Here is a 21,283-nt window from a genome sequence, read left to right as displayed (position 1 = left end):
GCATCTAGATCTATGTGTTTGTTTATGGCATTGTGGTTGGAGTGACAGGCCGCTAGGAATTCTCTGGCATGTCTTTGCTTAGCCTGTCCCAGGATAGATGTGTTGTCCCAGTCGAAATAGGTCAGAATTCCTAGAGGCCTGGCACTCCAACCACAACGCCATAAACAAACACATAGATCTAGATGCCATCTATCAACCCCTCAGAAAACGAACAGGAAATGACATCACCACAAACCCCAGGAACCCCATCCAGGACAAACATATAAATAGAAAGCAGAAGACAACAGCTTCGCTTCACTTGGAGGTCGCCACTGATGATGTTACCTAGCCAGGTAATGAAACATCTGGATATCAAACCTACAGCTCAGCGAGCAAACCTACACCCTAAATCCAAATAATGTGCTGGTCAGGTGAACTGGCCATTCTGAACTGCCCATAGTTTTAGGATCATTAGTCAGGAGTAAATATAGGGTAAGGGAATGGGTCTGGGTGGGTTACTCTTCGGAGGGCCAGTGTGGACTTGTTGGGCCAAAGGGCCTGTTTCCACACTGTAGGGAACCTAATCTAAAAAAAATGGAGTCAGTGAGAATCAAGGGGAAAATTCTCCATTGATTGGAGTCATATTTGGCACAAAGTTAAAATCACACAACACCAGGTTTGAAGCACTAGCTTTCGGACCACCATTCTTTCATCAGATGGTTGTGGAGAATAAGATAGTGAGTCACAGAATTTATAGCAAACATTTACAGTGTGATGCAACTGTATATAACTGTAAATATATTTAAAAAGACCTGGATTGTCTCTTATCTTTCAGAATGACCATGTTGGTTTCAGTTCTTTCATAAGTAAATCCCAGAATTTACTAAATGATAATCATGCTTGACAAAATCGACTGAAGTTTTGAAGGGATGTAACTAGTATAGTTGATAAGGGAGAGCCAGTGGATGTGGTTTACTTGGAATTTCAGAAGGCTTTCAATAAGGTCCCACATAGGGGATTAGGACGTAAAATGAGTAAATTGCTGCTTCATCTGAGAGGAGTGTTTGGAGCCTTGAACGGTGAGGAGGTAGGAGATAAAAGCAAAGTAGTTGCACATTCTGCAATTGCATGTGACGGTCTCTTGGGAAGTGAATGAGGTGTTTGGGTATTGTAGAGTGGACCAGGGTCTTGTGGAGCAATTGATTTCTTTGGAATGCTGCCAAGTGATCAGGGAGTGGAAAATGTATTGGGAGGTGACATCACACTGGAGATGACAGAAATGGGTGCCTCACAGCATCAGGGACCTGAGTTTGATTCCAGCCTTAGGTGACTGCCTCTGTGGAGTTTGCACATTCTCTCCTTTACTGTGCGGGTTTCCTCCAAGTGCTCCGGTTTCCTCCCACGATCCAGAAAATGTGCAGATGAGCTGAACTGGTCATGTTAAATTGCTCAAACTGGGTGGACATGAAAAATATAGGGTTACAGGGATGTGGGGTGTCTGGGTGGGATGCTCTTTGGAGGGTCAGCATGGACACGATGGGCTGAATGGCCTGCTTCCACACTGTAGGGATTCTATGATGATCATTTGAATGTGCAAGTTGATGGTGGAGAAAGAGAGAGCAAGGGGAACCCCATCATGATTCTCTAAAAGGAGAGCGTGTAGAAAACAAATTAGGCAAGATTGAGAGATTGCTGACTACTGTGGGAGGGGAATCCCCAACTTAAAAAAATGTTTCAGAAGTGCTTGTGGAAAACTACACCATCAGAACAGATGGGACAGAAATAGAGAAACTGGGTGAATAGAATGGAGTCCATTCTAGGCTTTGACTAGCAGCTCAATGTTCTGGGGTGTAGAATCTTTCGGCAGGCAGAGGTGATAAGAGTGAAAGTAGTGTTGCAATATTCAGTAACTCAATTATTATAATAAAGGGAGACAATATCTTAGAAATTAGGTCATGTAGATCAAACTTAAAAATGAAAAGGGAACAATCACATTGGGGCTTTATAATACACTCATGCTAGTCAGCGAGAACTAGGAACCACAGCAATGAGAGTCATGCAGAAAAGGAAATAGCGAGTGTGTAGAGCCAACATTCTCCTGTAAACGTCAATGGTGGGGCCAAGAAGTCCATAGAATTCTGGATGTCAATGGATGTACAGGACTGAGTAAGGAGAAAAGCAGAAGCTTATGCCAGAAAGAGGTTCAAAATAGCAGAAGCCCACGAGGAGTATAGAAAATGAAGGAGTTACTCAAAAAAAAAGAAATGAGTAGAGTGTAGAGCAGGTATGAAAGGAAAATCCAAAGACATTTTAAGGGGGAAGGGTACCCAGGGTAAGAGTTGACCCCAAAGTGGCAATGCATGTGTGAAAATGGAAGACATAAGTGAGGTTGCAAATGAGTACATTGCATCTATATTGCTACAGAGAAGGACAACGTACTATAGAAATTAGGCATAGGGTCTGTTATACAGGTGATAAATTAGCAGAAAGGCTATACATACTTGTAGTTTTTGCAGGCTTAAATGGATAAATTTCCAAGCCCGGATGAGATGTCTCTTAATTTGTTTTGAGGGGGTCTGTTTGATTCATAACAGGCCTCAGCTGGAGAACTGGGGCAGCACGGTGGCTCAGTGGTTAGCACTGCTGCCTCACAGCACCAGAGAGACGGGTTCAATTCCCGTCTCAGGCAACTGTCTGTGTGGAGTTTGCAGATTCTCCCTGTGTCTGCATGGGTTTCCTCCGGGTGCTCCGGTTTCCTCCCACAGTCCAAAAATGTGCAGGTTAGGTGAATTGCCATGTTAAAATTGCCCGTAGTGTTAGGTGAAGGGGTAAATGTAGGGGAATGGGTCTGGGTGGGTTGCTCTTCGGAAGGTCAGTGTGGACTTGTTGGGCCGAAGGGCCTGTTTCCACACTGTAAGTAATCTAATCAATCTGTGTGCAGTTCTGCAGGAAGGATGTGATTGCACCAGAACATGCAAAGGATATTTATCAAGATGTTAGTTGGAGCTGGTTCAATACAGTTATGAAGAGAGACGAGATAGGCTGGGATATCTCAGCAGGTCTTTTCTCAGCAGAGAGCGGCGCGAGCTGGGCGGAAGTGAGGTTGGAGCGCAGAGCTGGTCGGGAAGGTAAGTGATTGATATTTGAGTGAGTGTGTTCTATACCCCAGGCCTCCCATCCTCCCTCCCATCCTCCTCCTCTAACCTAACTTTAAAGTTCACAGGTAAGCTACTCAGTGTTCTTGCTTTGGAGACGAAGTGTAGAGTAATGGCAGCGCAGGCAGTGGAATGTTCCTCCTGCCGGATGTTTGAGGTAGGGGTGACCACCGATACTCCTGCCGACTTCATCTGCAGGAAATGCAGTCAGATTCTGCTCCTCACAGAACGAGTTAGGGAACTGGAACTGGAGTTGGATGAACTGAGGATTATTCGAGAGGCTGAGAAGGTGATAGATAGAAGCTACAGGGACATAGTTACGCCAGAGAACAGAGGTAGCTGGGTAACAGTTAGAGGTGGGAAGGGGAGGAAGCAGGCAGTGCAGGGATCCCCTGTAGTCATTCCCCTAAACAATAGGTATACCGCTTTGGATACTGGTGGGGGGGACAGCCTAACAGGGGTAAGCTGCAGTGACCGGGTCTGTGGCGTGAGGTCTGGCTCTGAGACTCAGAAGGGAAAGGGGGAGAGGAGGAGAGCGCTAGTTATAGGAGACTCTCTAGTTAGAGGGACGGACAGGCGATTCTGTGGGCATGGGCGAGACTCTTGGATGGTTTGTTGCCTCCCGGGTGCCAGGGTCCGTGACGTCTCGGACCGTGTCTTCAGAATCCTTAAGGGGGAGGGTGTGCAGCCAGAAGTCATGGTGCACGTTGGCACCAACGACGTAGGTAGGAAGAGAGGTGGGGAGGTCATTCAAGAGCTCAGGGAGTTAGGCTGGAAGCTGAAAGCTAGGACAGACATAGTCGTCATCTCTGGGTTGTTGCCGGTGCCATGTGACAGTGAGGCAAGGAATAGGGAGAGAGTGCAGTTGAACACGTGGCTGCAAGGATGGTGTAGGAGGGAGGGCTTCAGGTATTTGGACAATTGGACTGCATTCTGGGGAAGGTGGGACCTGTACAAGCAGGACGGGTTGCACCTGAACCAGAAGGGCACCAATATCCTGGGGGGTAGGTTTGCTAGCACTCTTCGGGGGGGGTTAAACTAATTTGGCAGGGGGATGGGATCCGGACTTGTAGTCCAGCAAGTAGGCTAGCTGTTTGTCAGGATGTCCAAGTGTGTGGGGAGGCTGTGAAGAAGGTAGCACTGACAGGGTATACTTGCGGACACAGAGATGGGTTCAAGTGCGTATACTTCAACGCAAGGAGTATCAGAAATAAGGTCAGTGAACTTAAGGCATGGATAGGTACCTGGGACTACGATGTTGTGGCCATCACGGAAACGTGGATAGAAGAGGGACAGGAATGGTTGTTGGAGGTTCCTGGTTACAGATGTTTCAGTAGGATTAGGGAGGGTGGTAAAAAAGGAGGGGGGGTGGCGTTGCTAATTAGAAATGGTATAACAGCTGCAGAAAGGCAGTTCGAGGGGGATCTGCCTTTAGAGGTAGTATGGGCTGAAGTCAGAAATAGGAAAGGTGCAGTCACCTTGTTGGGTGTTTACTATAGGCCCCCCAATAGCAGCAGAGATGTGGAGAAACAGATTGGGAAACAGATTTTGGAAAGGTGCAGAAGCCACAGGGTAGTAGTCATGGGCGATTTCAACTTCCCAGATATTGATTGGAAGCTCTTTAGATCAAGTAGATTGGATGGGGCGGTGTTTGTGCAGTGTGTCCAGGAAGCTTTTCTAACACAGTATGTAGATTGTCCGACCAGAGGGGAGGCCATTTTGGATTTGGTACTCGGTAATGAACCGGGACAAGTGATGGGCTTGTTAGTGGGTGAACATTTTGGTGATGGTGACCACAATTCTGTGACTTTCACCTTGGTTATAGAGAGAGATAGGTGCGTGCAACAGGGTAGGTTTTACAATTGGGGGAAGGGTAATTACGATGCTGTAAGACAGGATCTGAGGAGCATAAGTTGGGAGCATAGGCTGTCGGGGAAGGATGTCGTGGAAATGTGGAACTTTTTCAAGGAACAGATACGACGTGTCCTTGATATGTATGTACCGGTCAGGCAGGAAAGAAATGGTCGTGTGAGGGAACCTTGGTTGACGAGGGAGGTTGAATGTCTTGTAAAGAGGAAGAAGGAGGCTTACATAAGGTTGAGGAAACAGGGTTCAGACAGAGCAGTGGAGGGATACAGGATAGCCAGAAGGGACCTGAAGAAAGGGATTAGGAGAGCCAAGAGAGGGAATGAAAAATCTCTGGCGGATAGGATCAAGGCATTTTATGCGTATGTGAGAAACATGAGAATGACGAGAACGAGGGTAGGTCCAATCAAGGACAGTAGTGGGAGACTGTGTATTGAGTCGGAAGAGATAGGAGAGGTCTTGAATGAGTACTTTTCTTCAGTATTTACGAATGAGAGGAACCGTATTGTTGAAGAGGAGAGTGTGAAACGGACTGGTAAGCTAGAGGAGATACATGTTAGGAAGGAAGATGTGTTGGACATTTTGAACAACTTGAGGATAGACAAGTCCTCCGGACCTGATGGGATATATCCTAGGATTATGTGGGAAGCAAGAGAGGAAATTGCAGTACCGTTGGCAATGATCTTTTCATCTTCACTGTCAACGGGGGTGGTACCAGGGGACTGGAGAGTGGCGAATGTTGTGCCCCTGTTCAAAAAAGGGAATAGGGATAACCCCGGGAATTACAGGCCAGTTAGTCTTACTTCGGTGGTAGGTAAAGTAATGGAAAGGGTACTGAGGGATAGGATTTATGAGTATCTGGAAAGGCACTGCTTGATTAGGGACAGCCAACATGGATTTGTGAAGGGTAGGTCTTGCCTTACAAGTCTGATTGAATTCTTTGAGGAGGTGACCAAGCATGTGGATGAGGGTAGAGCAGTGGATGTAGTATACATGGATAGAAAACTGGCTAACCGGTCGAAGTCAGAGAGTGGTGGTAGATGGTAAATATTCAGCCTGGAGCCCAGTTACAAGTGGAGTTCCGCAGGGATCAGATCTGGGTCCTCTGCTGTTCGTAATTTTTATTAATGGCTTGGATGAGGGAGTCGAAGGGTGGGTCAGTAAATTTGCAGATGATACGAGAATTGGTGGAGTTGTGGATAGTGAGGAGAGCTCTTGTTGGCTGCAAAGGGACTTGGATATGATGCAGAGCTGGGCTGAGGAGTGGCAAATGGAATTCAACCCTGCTAAGTGTGAGGTTGTCCATTTTGGAAAGACAAATAAGAATGCGGAATACAGGGTTAACGGTAGGGTTCTTAGTGAGGTGGAGGAACAGAGGGATCTTGGGGTCTATGTTCATAGGTCTTTGAAAGTTGCCACTCAGGTGGATAGAGCTTGTAAGAAGGCCTATGGTGTATTAGCGTTCATGAGCAGAGGGATTGAATTCAAGAGTCGTGAAGTGATGTTACAGCTGTACAGGACTTTGGTTAGGCCACATTTGGAGTACTGTGTGCAGTTCTGGTCGCCTCACTTTAGGAAAGATGTGGAAGCTTTGGAGAGGGTGCAGAGAAGATTTACCAGGATGTTGCCTGGAATGGAGAATAGGTCGTACGAGGATAGGTTGAGAGTGCTAGGCCTTTTCTCATTGGAACGGCGAAGGATGAGGGGTGACTTGATAGAGGTTTATAAGATGATCAGAGGAATAGATAGAGTAGACAGTCAGAAACTTTTTCCCCGGGTACAACAGAGTGTTACAAGGGGACATAAATTTAAGGTGAAGGGTGGAAAGTATAGGGGAGATGTCAGGGATGGGTTCTTTACCCAGAGAGTGGTGGGGGCATGGAATGCGCTGCCTGTGGGAGTGGTAGAGTCAGAATCTTTCGTGACCTTTAAGCGGCAATTGGATAGGTACATGGATGGGGGTGCTTAAGCTAGGACAAATGTTCGGCACAACATCGTGGGCCGAAGGGCCTGTTCTGTGCTGTATTGTTCTATGTTCTATATTTTCCTTATGGAAAAGGCTAAAGAGGGGGATCTAATTGAGGAACATAGGTAGAATAGGAAGAAACTTGCCCCCTTAGTAGTGAGGTCAATAACCATGGGGTATACATTTAAGGTAAAAGGCAGAAGACTTTGGAGGGATTTCAGGACTTTCTTTCCATCCAGAGGGTGGTGAGTATCTGGAGCTCACATCCTGAAAGGGAAGTTGACATGGGAACCATCACAGCATTTAAGAGGTTGTTAGATGAATGGCTGAAACACCATTGCATACAAGGCTTCAAGCAGAGTACTAGAAAATGGGATTAGAGTAGATAGATGTTTGATAACTGGCAGTGACACAGTGCTGCAGGGTCTCTTTTTCTTGCTGTAAAACTTTATGACTAAGTAGTTGAGGTAAGCGATCACTGGTGGGATAGAAGTTAGATGGAAAGGGGAAATATTGTGGTTCTGGGGTGGAATGGAAAGAATAATATCTGAATTAAGGGAATGAAATGGAAATGATCATGGGTGTGTGGTTAATCATAGTAAAGAATAATCCACAATTATAGGATAAAGGAAAACACTCAACAGCATCATCTGAACAGATATAATGGAGGCAGGAGGAAATGGAAGAGCATTTGTTTTGGAAGTGGAGCAGAAGGAATTGTAATCCAGTCAGTTCTTAGGAGTAGCCTTTTGGTGACTGTTAGTCGATAGTCTATCCCCAGAAGTACAGTCAGACAAGTCAAAGACATCAAGAGTGAGAGATGGTCCATTTGAAGGGGGGAGAAAAATAGAAGTTTGAAGCGAAGTAGTTAAAAGTTTCTAGCTCTGGTTTAAAACTGGAAGCAGCATCAATGCAGTCATGAACGTGGCAGAAAAAAAAAGTGAGGGAGGGGAACTGTAAAGAATTGGAACAAAGCACGATCCATGTAACCTATAAAAAGGCATGGATATCTAGAAACATGTAAGTTCCCCAAGTGACAACCTGAAAGAACTAAGTGGTGTCAAAGGACTTGAAGCTTCATCCAGGAACCGGTTCAGCCAGGAGACTTATGTGGTGGATGGTAAAAGAAGCAAGCAGTCTTCAGGTCTTCCTCATGGTGGATGGAGGTAATGGTGTTCCTGGTGAAAAAGGAAATGCTGAGGGAATGAAATAGGAAAGCTGTTGTGGAGGAAGACATCATGGACATACATAGAATGATGGGGTGCCGGATGGAGAAAAAGAATCAAGATTAGAATAAAATCAGTTTGGTGGGTAAACACATGCTGAAATGTAAATTTAGCAGGACAAGCTGCTTGTGGATCCTGGGAAGGAAACTGAAGTGTGGCTATGCAATATTCCGTCCGTGATGTTGGAGATTGTGGAGAGGAGATTATGTCGGTCTGAAGAACGAGATTGTGGTACATGGGATAAAGGATAGGATTCCAGAAAGTTGACTCCTAAAGAACAAAGGACTTCTTGGCAAAACAAAACAGAGCATTGCCTCTGTCAGCAGTTTAATGAAATTACTAGAGTTAGACCCGAGAGAAACAGACTGCTGCAAGATCAAAAATAGGTAGTTTAGAATACACAAAGAGGTGAAAAACTGGAACACTAGTATGGGAAAACAATTGGAAAAATTGCCCATAGTGTGAGGTGAATTAGTCAGGGGTAAATTTAGGGAAATGGGTCTGGGTGGGTCACTCTTCGGAGGGTCGGTGTGGACTTGTTAGACCAAACGGCCTGTTTCCACACTGTAAGGAATCTAATCTAATCCAATCTAAACATAATTTAAGACGTTCAAGTTCATGGAAAAGAAATCTGATGAAATCTGATCCTCCGCTACATCAATGACTGTATCGGCACTGCCTCGTGCTTCCACGAGGTCGTTGAACAGTTCATCAACTTTACCAACACCTTCCATCCCGATGTCAAATTCACCTTGTACATCTCAGAAACCTCCCTTCCTGTCCTGGACCTCTCCATCACTGTCTCTGGCAACCAACTAACCACAGACATACACTACAAGCCCACCGATTCCCACAGCTACCTGGACTACACCTCCTCCCATCCTACCTCCTGTAAAAATGCCATCCCTTATTCCTAATTCCTCCGCATCTGTTCCCAGGATGACCAATTCCACCTCAGAAAGTCCCAGATGGTCTCATTCTTCCATGATCGCAACTTCCCTTCCCACGAGGTTGATGATGCCCTCCAGCTCACCTCCTCCATTTCACACACCTCCACCCTGGAACCCTGCCCATCCCAATGCAACAAGGACAGAACACCCCTGGTCCTCACCTTCCACCTCATCACCCTCCACAAACAATGCATCATCCTCTGCCACGTCCGCCACCTCCAAATGGACCCCACCACCAAAGATAACTTTCCCTCACCCCATCAGTGTTCTGGAGAGGCCTTTCCTCTGCAACTCCCTCGTCAGGTCCATACCCCCCACCAACCCACACCCCACTCCTGGCACCTTTCCCTGCCACCACAGGAAGTGTAAAACCTGTGCCCACATCACTCCCCTCACCTCTGCCCAAGGCCCCAAGGGATCCTTCTGCCTCCATCAGAAATTTACCTGCACCTCTACCAATGTCATCTACTGCATCCCTTGCACCTGTTGTGGTCTCCTCTACATCGGGGAGACAGGACGCCTTCTTGCAGGTCGTTTCAGAGAACATCTCTGGGACACCTGCACCCACCAACCCCACCACCCCGTGGCTGAACACTTCAACTCCCCCTCCCACTCAGTCAAGGACACGTAGGTCCTGGGCCTCCTCTACCGCCAAACCATTACCACCTGACACCTGGAGGAAGAATGCCTCATATTCCGCCTCGGGACCCTGCAGCTACACAGGATAAATATGGATTTCAACAGCTTCCTCATTTCCCCTCCCCCACACTTTATCCCAGTCCCAAGCCTCCAACTCAGCACCGATCTCCAGACCAGTCCATCACTCCCCCTCCCCGACCTATCACCATCTCCCTCACCTTCATCCACCTATCGCTTTCCCCATCCCCCCTCCCATTCACCTCTCAGCCCAGACCCACAAGCCTCATTCCTGATGAAAGGCTCATGTCCGAGATATCGATTCTCCTGCATCTCGGTTGCTGCCTGACCTGGTGTTTTTCAAGCACCACACTCGACTCAAGGAGCTATAAGGCCTTTTTAAATAGTTCGGGCATTTATAATTAATTAACACCCACTTCAATTTAGATTTTGTCTGACGTATGTATTTAAATTGCAGAAAATTTCTTTCAATTCTTTTGTCGTTGATGAAAACCACAAAAATGATAAAGGTACCGGTAACTAACTATATGGTGAAACACTTAATTGATGGTTAAACAAATAATAATTCTCCAACATTTTAAAAATGTCAAGACTGTGTAAAATGGATAATTGTGAGATGGTAACTCAATTCGTAACTTTCACCATTTTATTTTCATTGACTTTCTGTGAAAGTAAACATCTACCCCAATATTTTAAACTCAGCATTATACCTAACAGACGAAAGCAAGAGTCTCAGAACACTGGAATCCTTCATGACCCAGTTTCTTTAATAAAGCAATTGATTTTACACATCTGTAACCGATTCAAACATAGATAAAAATTGCTGAAGTTAAACATGCTACCACGTTGTTTTGGCAGTGACCAAAGGTGAGATAAGAACATTAAAGATTTAGTTTTTAAAATTTCTTACCATTTTCTGACTCTGTTTTACTGGCTTCAACTGAAATAATAAAAACATAAAAGTTTAGATATTCTATTTGCATTTATCTTTAACATTTTAAAAACTAAAATGCTTGTTTTATTTTAAAAAATGATTTTCCTGTATGAACGGCTAATTGTTCAAAGAGCTTTTAGGGTTATATTCTCTGTTGCAAACACTGAAGAATGTTCTAAATTGCACACGATTTACCTGTAAATTTCACACTAATCTCAAAACAAATGTAGGAAATCTGCATAACTATTTGGCGCTTTGTTATGCCTAACGCCCTTGAGGGAAAATTTTCATGCGCCCCTAAATATTAAGACATTTTAAATGCATCTTAATAAAATGGTTCAGTACATAGAAGAACTTTTCTGTCCACGTTCACTTTGTAAAATTCTGGGAATAAAAAAACCTTTATCTTTTACTTACGTAGTAAAAATGACAGAATTGGAAAGATGACTTTCAACATCTTTATAGCTATTATCAAAGAATTGTTTTCCTGTCAGAACACAACCAAGTCACTAACCAAACATCTGAACCTGCTTTGAAACTTTGTTGAAAATCGCAAATAACATTGCTCTAAAAGGGGAACAAGAATACCGTATTTCTCAGACTAAACGCAGACCCTAAATTAGAAGGCAGAAACTCAGTTTGATGAACCCAAGTCATTCAGTTTAAATAGGGATTACATTAGCGCGGTTTTTTGTACTGCACTTGCAATCAACCAGTTGTGAGAGATGAAGATATTTATGGGTTTATTTTATAATATGCTTTACTTTTCCTGGGATTCTGTTTTACTGCTTTGACTGAAATAATTAAAATGCAATTAAGTTTAGACGTTTGGATTTACAGGGGCTAGTATTAAAACAGCATTGCTGTCCTGCGTCCTGGAGGTTAAGACATAAAATGGCAAAGCTGACAGCAAATTGATTATAAAACAGCTCAAATCAATTTAAAACAATTATGAAGCAAACATTGCAGAGAAACAATCTGACTGTGCAAAGCAGTAATAGTGTTTTGCCCCAAGAGATAGGAAAGTAAGCCACCCCAGCTTCAATACTTATACTGAAGCATTGTCTCCAAAGATTAAGTTCTGCGTAATAATGAAGTTCACAGATTTAGAAATTATTAGAAATCAGAGATCTATAGATCTCTAATAGTTTTGTAGTTTGAGATGACTGCCCTAATTTTTTAAAGTTAAAAAATCACACAACACCAGGTTATAGTCCAACAGGTTTATTTGGAAGCACTGGCTTTCAGAGCGCTGCTTCTTCATCAGGTGATTCACCACCTGGTGGAGGAGCAGCGCTCTGAAAGCTAGTGGTTCCAATTAAACCTGTTGGACTATAACCTGGTGTTGTGTGATTTTTTTACTTTGTACCCCCAGTCTAACACCGGCGTCTCCAAACCATGACTAATTTTCAACTCCTACTTGCATTTTTGTTTTGATTTAAAATGCAGAGAGTAAAATGTCCACACCTATACAGAGTATTGGACTAACCCTTGCTTAAAAAGCAGCAGTGTGTCACATGTTGTGAGTCCACAAGTCGCCCAGGGTGTCAGGGGACTGGGCGTACACCGTGTGTTTTATGAATTAAGAGGAAACAGCCAAAGAGCTAGTCACCAAGAGCCACTGATCTGTATCTCTTGCTCATGAGGTTTCAAAGTAACACTTTTATCTACCACACGACTGGTTGAAAATTGGGGAACTCCAGTATTGAATGGCCTACTCCTGCTTCTGTATTCTCTGCTTCTAACTGGAAGGGGAGATACAATATTGGAAAAGGTTGTCAATGGCAGGTGTTTAGAGGAGGGACAATGAGTGAAGACGATTGTTGCAGGTGTCCATGCAGTTTGAAGATGAAAGCATGCAAAAGGATGTTGCTCACATTGAACCAAAGATTGTCATAAAGTTGTAATACATGAACTATCAATTTTTATATTGGCTGTTTTCATACGGAGACTGGTTCAAAAGAAAATCCTTTCAATGAGATTTTACTGGGTTTTACATTGGGTTTTAAAGTAGTCACAGCAGCCACCCAATCTGGAAGCTGGTCAGGGAAGGGAATTTAAAAATTATCACCTGAACAACTACAATCTATCCCCCACCACAATTTCAATAAGATCGAAATAGTTTTGACAATGGCAGATCAAAGCTCCTTCATTACAATGCCTCCATCCTGTGCCAATAGCCAGCTGTTTCATGTTCAAACCTGATCGATTAATTCCTGATGATTTTCCTGCTCCTCGGATGCTGCCTGACCTGCTGTGCTTTTCCAGCACCACACTCTTGATTCTGATCTCCAGCATCTGCAGTTCCCACTTTCTCCATGTTCAAACCTTGTCTGGGAAGAACTAACATAATTATAATATAACTAACATAATTGTCTGTTTGTTACAGGCTCGCAGGAACATCAAAAAGCCATGAAGCATGGGATAATAGCTCAGTAGCTTGCTCTCAATAGTTTTGTCATCATCGAGCATTGAATTTTAAAAAAAAGGAACCTCAAGTTCCACAACACCCATCCTGGGAAAAGGACCAGTTGCAGTTTAAAAGACAGTTGTACTTCTGCTAACAAGCCTTTGTGGTGCAATGATATTGTCCCTATCTCTGAGCCAGGAGACCTGGATTCAAATCCCATCTGCTTTGGGTGTGTCAGAACATCACTGAACAGGTTGGTTAGAAATTAATCCACAATAGTCTCACCACCACCAAGCTTCCAGAAAACTAAAGGAACTTTGGAGTGTAATCTCTTTTTATTACTTTTAACAATCCCATTTCCCTCACACTATAGCATGTTTGTGTCTGCATATTGCAGGCTTTGGGACAGGTTATACCTCTTAATTTTGTTTACACTTTCATTTGCGTAAGCTTCTTTTAAATAATAAAACAGTCTCTTTGTTTCCTAACTTAATAGATCTGGCTTGGTTGTTTCTTCACAGCTTTATACATGGTAAAGCGTATAATAAGTTGAAGAAATGCACATTTAAAAAAAAAAATCTAATTCTGTTATAGTTAACCCCAGCAGTGAAATTGAGAAATTTATTCATACCTCCAGACTTGGCTGTAACTATGTTCTCTGTGTTCCCTCTTGTGGCCAAACTTATTCATTTAAATAAAATTGGCAAACAATTTTTATAATTCTCATGGGAAGAAAAAGCTTTTGATTACTGATCAATAAGTAATCTACTTGTTTAAACTATGCTGTAAAACATAGCTACTGGGATAAGAGGATAACTTGCTGCGAAAAGATGGCTTTTGATTGAGGATTTCTAAAGATTTTGGTTTTGTTTCTCTGCTTTGAGCTTGCATTATCAGAATGTTGTAATTCATTCCTCCTGTGAGCATTTGAGACATTCAATTCCTAGTTCAGAATGAAAGAAATAACTTCTGGCTTGAAGAAGCCAGATAAATGTTTTATCCCAGTGTTGCACATGAGAAGATGCATCTGGAATGTCACAGAAACGTTCACCTTTCTCCATTTTTAAAGTAAATATGTCAATCTTGATGTAGACCTTTCAATATTTGTTAATGCAGGGAAATTGTTGCAACATTCCTTGAAATGACAAGACTAAGGGATATTCAAGGGCTACCAAAATACTATCATCACATCACGGTCAATCCGGTACCAAATAAAACACATGCAACATGCCTCAATGACACACCTCCAGGCAGCTCTGACATCCATAAATAAGAAGTACTTTGAGAAGTTAGTCATGGCTCATGTCAACTCAAGCTGCTTTGACCCTTGATTCACAGAATGTCTGGAAAAGCACAGCAGGTCAGGCAGCATCCGAGGAGCAGGAAAATCATCAGGAATTAATCGATCAGGTTTGAACCATGAAACAGCTGGCTATTGGCACATGATGGAGGCAACCCATTAATAAGGATACCTACATCAGGCTTTAACACTGTAATCCTAACCAAATTCCAAGATGGGTTAGCCATTGTAAATTAGGGTTTACAGGAATAGGATAGAGGAATGGGTCTGAGTGGGCTGCTCTTCAGAGAGTTGGTGTGGACTTGATGGGCTGAATGCCTCTTTCCACACTGTAGGGATGCTATAATTACAGACATTGACACTCAATGGGGATTAAAATCAACTTTCTTCCTGTCTTCTCAATGTAAACGAATGTATTCCTATGGCGAGTCATGATTGAACAATCGAAACCAAATCATTCAAAGGCTAATTGCTTTTGCTAATTGGACTTTGTTTGGAATAGTTCCCAGATCTGATTTAATTACATAATAATTGGAATAAACAATAACTTGAATTACTGGCCATTGGTGAAAGAAGTCACATGACAAACCAAGTTCTTTATGCGTGTTCAAGCATGTAGTTTTAAGTCTGAACAGAACTTACAAATGAAACAAAGCCCCTAAGACATAGGAGCCGAAGTCAACTATTTGGCCCATCGAGAAACTGGAGTGGAAGCTCTTCCTAAACTCTTTTCCTCCAACACAAACTTAGATCCTGTGTTTCCATTCTACAGTAGACAGAACGTCTTTCATAGGAATACTTCATTTCCAAGTTAGTAAGTTTGCAGATGACACAATAATTGGAGTTGTAGTGGACAGCGAAGAGGGTTATCCCAAGTTACAATGGGATCTTGATCAGATGGGCTGAGAAGTGGCAGATGGAGTTTAATTCAGATAAATGCGAGATGCTGCATTTTGGGAAAGCAAATCAGAGCAGGACTTATACACTTAATGGTAAGGTCCAAGGGAGTGTTGCTGAACAAAGAGACCTTGGAGTGCAGGTTCATAGCTCCTTGAAAGTGGAGTCGCAGGTAGATAGGATAGTGAAGAAGGCGTTTGGTATGCTTTCCTTTATTGGTCAGAGTATTGAGTACAGGAGTTGGGAGGTCATGTTGCGGCTACACAGGACATTGGTTAGGCCACTTTTGGAATATTGCGTGCAATTCTGGTTTCCTTCCTATCGGAAGGATGTTGTGAAACTTGAAAGGGTTCAGAAAAGATTTACAAGGATGTTGCCAGGGTTGGAGGATCTGAGCTACAGAGAGAGGCTGAACAGGCTGGGGTTGTTTTCCCTGGAGTGTCGGAGGCTGAGGGGTGACCTTATAGAGGTTTATAAAATTATGAGGGGCATGGATAGGATAAATAGGCAAAGTCTTTTTCCTGTTGTAGTGGAGTCCAGAACTAGAGGGCAAAGGTTTAGGGTGAGAGGGGAAAGATATAAAAGAGACTTGAGAGGCAACTTTTTCACACAGAGGATGGTATACGCATGTGTGGAATGGGTTGCCAGAGAAAGTGGTGGAGACTAGTACAATTGCAACATTTAAACAGCATCTAAAAACTGGATGGGTATATGAATAGGAAGAGTTTGGAGGGATATGGGCCAAGTGCTGGTAGGTGGGACTGAAGATCTAAGACCCCTCATCAAGAGGGACCTCTTGATTCGAGATCGGTCAAAAGAATCGACAAATGCAGTCTGTTCAAAAAGCGAGAGTCATTAATTTATTGAATTAATGTACCTTGACTCAATTCTATGCAGCAACACAGATGTTAAGGCTTCTGTGTTCCGTGGTGAAGTTGCGCAATTACATTTGAAAATTACATTATTTATATGTTTTTTAAGAATAGTACAGCCTTAATTACAAGAAAGACCAATCACATATAATAAGGTGTCATGATTTACAGCAAGTCAATCCAATGATATTTCCTGGGAAAGGATTCTTAATTACAAACTAAATCCAATTAACTGTAATATGGTGACATGATTGACAACAGGCTAATCCAATGGTATTCCTTGGAAAATAAATCTTATTTACATAAATTGTCATGCCGTGTATCAGTTCAAGGTTAGTTTGAATGGTCAATTAATGTGTCAGTATTCATTTTATGAAAACTCTATTGTCCTCTTATCTTTGAATTTCAGTTTAATTCTGCAAATCAGCAGTACAGGGTCACAGGCCATTTTATAGTATTCTTTTAAATTGAGAAACCATTTTGTGGTGAATAAAAATCCACTTATACTTGTTGCCTAAATTCAAATTTTAGATCCTCATTCCCCCCTTTGGTCATTCTATGACCACACCATAAAGGCATGGATCAAATTAATCCAATTCAATGGCAGCAAAAGACTTAACTATAGCAATACCAACAAAAAGACCAATAAAAACAATGGCACCATACATAGCCATATTAATTAGCCAGTTGTACCATGAGCCAAAACCCCAATCTCCCCATCCCACACTTTCGTTCATTTGGTTGACAAAAGTGCAAATATTATCAATATGTCTAGTAATGTTTTTGATAAGATCAGTGACCCTCATTATCAATCAGTGACTAGACTGGATTGGGATATCTGTTCGGCATTGACGGGTTGGACCGAAGGGTCTGTTTCCGTGCTGTACATCTCTATGACTCTATGACCTAGGTTTCTGCTCTGCCCTCTGCAGCTGCATCTTTAACTTCTTGGCCTACAGATCACAATAACTGAAGATAAGCAGCAGTACCTCCTCCATGACAATCCTCAAAACCCATGCCCTGTGAGGCTGTGTACTCAACTCCTTGCAGTATTCCCTGGACACTCTTGGACTATGTGGCTAAATTTCACCCTAACACCATCTGTAAGTTCACTGACGACACCACTGTTGTAGGCCGGATATCAAACAATGGCGAGATAAAATACAGAAAAGAGATAGAGTGCTTTGTGGTGTGGTGTTAAGATAACAATCTCTCCCTCAGCAACAGCAAAACTAAAGAGCTGATCGTCAACTTAAGGAGGGTGGAGCTGAGGTGGAAATGGCCTAGAGCATCAAATTGCCAGGAGTGACAATCACCAGGACAATCTGTCCTGGACCCCCCCATGTTGCTGGGACGGTCAAGAAAGCACAACAATATCGCTTCTTCCTCAGGAGGCTATGGAAATTCAGCATGTCTGAACTCTCACCAACGTTTATATCTGCACCATAGAAGCATTCTATCTGGATGCATCACGGCTTGATACAGCAACTGCTCTTCCAAGGATTAGAAGAAACTACAGAGGGTTGTGAACACAGCCCAATCCATCATGCAAGCCATCCATTGACTCCATCTACATTCTTGCTTCCTCGGAAAGGTAGCCAATATCATCAAAGACCCCTCCCACCCTGGTTAGATTGTCTTCTAACCTCTTCCATCAGGCAAAAGATACACAAGCTTAAACACATGCACCAATAGATTCAAGAACAGTTTCTTCCCCGCTGTTATTACACTTTTAACGCACCTCTTAAATTTCAAATCTAATTTTGATCTGAGTTTTTGTGCATTCCGCGCTCTGATCTTTGTATGGCACAATCTGTCTGTACTGCACACAAAACAAAAACTTTTCACTGTACCTAGGTACATGTGACAATAATAAATCAAATCATACATATCATCATGTATTAGTCATCTCCCCCTCCAAGAGGAAAGTTAATTTTTAAACATTTTTTTAAATTTCTTTTTTTTATTAACTCCCATACTACCACCTAAGTGCGGTAGTGCTTATTTAGGAAAGTTAATATGTGTTTGTTAAAACTTGACCAGCCTCACTTTGGATATATTTTTCTGCAGCACTCAGATAGTCCTAATTAAATTAATGAATTGAATGCTGATTGGATGTGATTTTATGATTGTTCCCTTGAACTCTCTCCAGTTTTGTTATAGGTGGAGCTTAAATCATTTTATACCTGTCCGCCTTTGTCCTACTACATTGACCTGTCCTGTCTTTGGATCACTCTTTCTTATTTGGTTATAACTATAGCATCTCCAATATTTAAGAAAATTGCAGGTGGATTTCCTACAATTTTCATGTGTGTAGTATCTTCTAATAAAGTTCTTCACCACAAGTGGGTTCTTGTAAAATTTCACAATATTTAATTGGCAAGGCTATATGCAAAAATGAGGAGTATAACAACAGATGTTCGGACTTCCTTCTGTGCTGTTACTGTTCTGATCTGTGATTGTGATCTCACATGGGTGAAAGTGAGGTCTGCAGATGCTGGAGATTAGAGTTCAAGGTTAGAGTGGTGCTGGAAAAGCACAGCAGGTCAGGCAGCATCCGAGGAGCAGGAAAATCGACATTTCGGGCAGGAGCCCTTCATCAGGAATGAGCCCTCATTCCTGATGAAGGGCTCCTGCCCGAAATGTTGATTTTCCTGCTCCTCGGATGCTGCCTGACCTGCTGTGCTCTCACATGGGTGGACTAGTTTACCTGAAATAGAATTAGGTCATAAAGACAAAAACATAGTGTTGCAGAATCATTCGCAGGCACAGACAGAAAACCTCTTGATTTTCAATTTAATCAGTCTGTCCCCAGTTCGTAATCAAAACTAGCATTGTTAACTTTTGCACCCACCTTGATGTGAATTATTTCACTAAGAGTCTGATTGGACCTCATAAAAGGAAATAATTCTAATCAGCTGTAGGCAGTGTCTGTCCAGAATGTGTTGGCTTCACTAGAGCTCTTGTGGTGTAGTGACAGTGCCTCTACCTCTGAGCTAGGAAGCCTGAGTTTGAGTCCCACCTGCTTTAGGGTGTGCCATAACATCTCTGGACAGGTTAATTTTTTTTCAAATATTGACTGCATCCAGTGATCCAAGTTAATTTTGTGGCCAGGTAGCCTTTGATTCAGCATTTTTTGTTTGATATCTAGACTGAAAATGATGCTTGGGCTTTGTGGATTTACACGTTTGAATTCTGAACGAGACTTTATATTAAAAATACTATTTGCCTGGAAATTCTGCTGAAAGTGTTCCAAATTCCCACTTTATTGATGACAACAGAATTGCTTTTAAATAGGGGAGATTTTACCCCTTTAAAGCTGCAATCACAAGCTCTTCTAGGCCAGAAGCCTCTTGGTTTGAAACGTGACAAAGTGCCTTTACTTGTCAATGTAGAAAATTCAGATTCCTTTCTTCTAACTGTTCAGTTTGGCATGTCTCCCTCATCCCCTGTGGAAGACTCTCTTGGATAAACCCATTGAACTAATATAGTGGATAGTTCAAACAAAAATTAATTCAAAAGCATTTGGTTCAAACTAAATGACCAACTAACTGCTGATGGGGGAAAGAGATAAAAATATACCACTAAAAATAAATGGAGCTTACACACGCTTTGTTCAAGCACTTCTGAATGTAATGTATGCCTTCTTAAATGGATTGGTACTGAAATCTTTTGCACAACATAACAGTGACAATTTGGTCTCATTTGCATTGATCCACTTATTAACTGATGTACACTAATAATGCCTTGAAAATCTGTATTTCAAACTGAGTCATGGAGAAAATTGGATCAATGGACCATTATCACTGATCTCACAACCTTTACAAATCAACTATTTCCATTTTTGGCTTATTAATGAAACATAACTAATTGAACGTTTGCCTCAGGCAGGTGAAAACGTCATGCCTGAATCAGAGCCAGATTAAGATTTCTTGGGTAAGACCTTCATAGCACCATTGCCTCACTCCAACTTTTCAAAAGCTGTGTAGTAAATTATGTGAGACAATGAACCGTGAACATACCATAATGGTTCAGCAGAGAAGGAGACAGTCTTACTGATCGGAAATGCACCAACTCTTTCAAAGAGCAATACAATTTGTCTGCTGTTTACCCATATGCCTGCATTTTTTCTCCTTTAAGAACTTAACTCAATACTCAACATTGGAGCCCTCCAGGGGTGCGTACTACTGTACTTACTGTATACCCATGACTGTGTCGCCAAATACCAGACTAATGCCATTTACAAGTTCGCTGATGACACCACCATAGTCGGTCGAATCTCAGAGGTCGATTAAACAGACTAACGATGGGAGGTGGAAGACCTGGAAAAATGGTGCACTGAGAACAACCTAGCTCTCAATGCTGGCAAAACTAAGGAATTCATTATTGACTTTCAGTGGGATGTTACTCATGCCCCCCTACACATTAACAGCAGAAAGGTGGAACTAGTGGAGAGTGTCAAGCCCCTGGGAGTGGTCATCCACAACAAGCTTTCTCGGACTCTTCATGTGGACGCACTGGTCACAAAGGCCCAACAATGTCTCTTCTTCCTCAGGCAGCTGAGGAAATTTGGCGTGACGGCAAATACCCTTGCCAATTTTTATAGGTGCACCATCGAGAGCATTCTGTCTGGATGTATCACTACCTGGTATGGCAACTGTACCATTCAAGATCGGAAATGGTTACAGGGAGTGGTGAACTTGGCCCAGACAATCACAAAGGCCAACCTCCCAGCTATAGAATCCATCTACCAGGCCCGCTGTCAAGGAAAGGCCACCAGCATTCTCAAAGATTCATCCCACCCTGGCAATGTTTTTCTACAACCTCTACCATCGGGGAGAAGGTACAGAAGCCTGAACACACGCACCAGCCGGTTTCACAACAGTTTCTACCCTACTGCTGTTAGAATACTGAATGGACTCACAAACTCTTAACATTCGCCTGCACCCATGTTTTCGTTTTTGTCACTGTTTACCTATTATTTACTATCTATGCTACTTAAGTCTGTGATCTGTCTGTATTGCTCTCAAGACAAAGCTTTTCACTGTGCCTCGGTACACGTGACAATAAA

At 42.7% G+C, this 21,283-nt stretch overlaps 1 protein-coding gene across 8 annotated transcripts in view; it reads right to left on the bottom strand.

Annotated features, from left to right (window-relative positions):
* The window catches only part of LOC122562260 (platelet endothelial cell adhesion molecule-like), an 85,002-nt gene extending 73,715 nt beyond the window's left edge, over positions 1–11,287 (bottom strand). For 6 of the 8 annotated variants that reach the window (XM_043715023.2, XM_043715025.2, XM_043715026.2 and 3 more), the window contains exons 1-2: positions 11,151–11,287; positions 10,710–10,739 (exon numbers count right to left, since the gene is read on the bottom strand). In XM_043715023.2, the coding sequence (XP_043570958.2) occupies positions 10,710–10,739; positions 11,151–11,190 (70 nt within the window). In that variant the 5' untranslated portion in view covers positions 11,191–11,287. The remainder of the gene's footprint in view (positions 1–10,709; positions 10,740–11,150) is intronic. The other 2 variants (XM_043715029.2, XM_043715030.2) reach the window with 2 other exon arrangements.
* Positions 11,288–21,283: the final 9,996 nt, after the last annotated feature.

Source organism: Chiloscyllium plagiosum, unplaced genomic scaffold, assembly GCF_037043375.1.
Source record: "Chiloscyllium plagiosum isolate Xiang-an unplaced genomic scaffold, Cpla_swu_hap1 HiC_scaffold_25, whole genome shotgun sequence".
NCBI lineage: Eukaryota > Metazoa > Chordata > Chondrichthyes > Orectolobiformes > Hemiscylliidae > Chiloscyllium > Chiloscyllium plagiosum.
The sequence above is the reverse complement of the archived record's forward strand: the minus strand, read 5'-3'. Positions and strand labels throughout refer to the sequence as shown.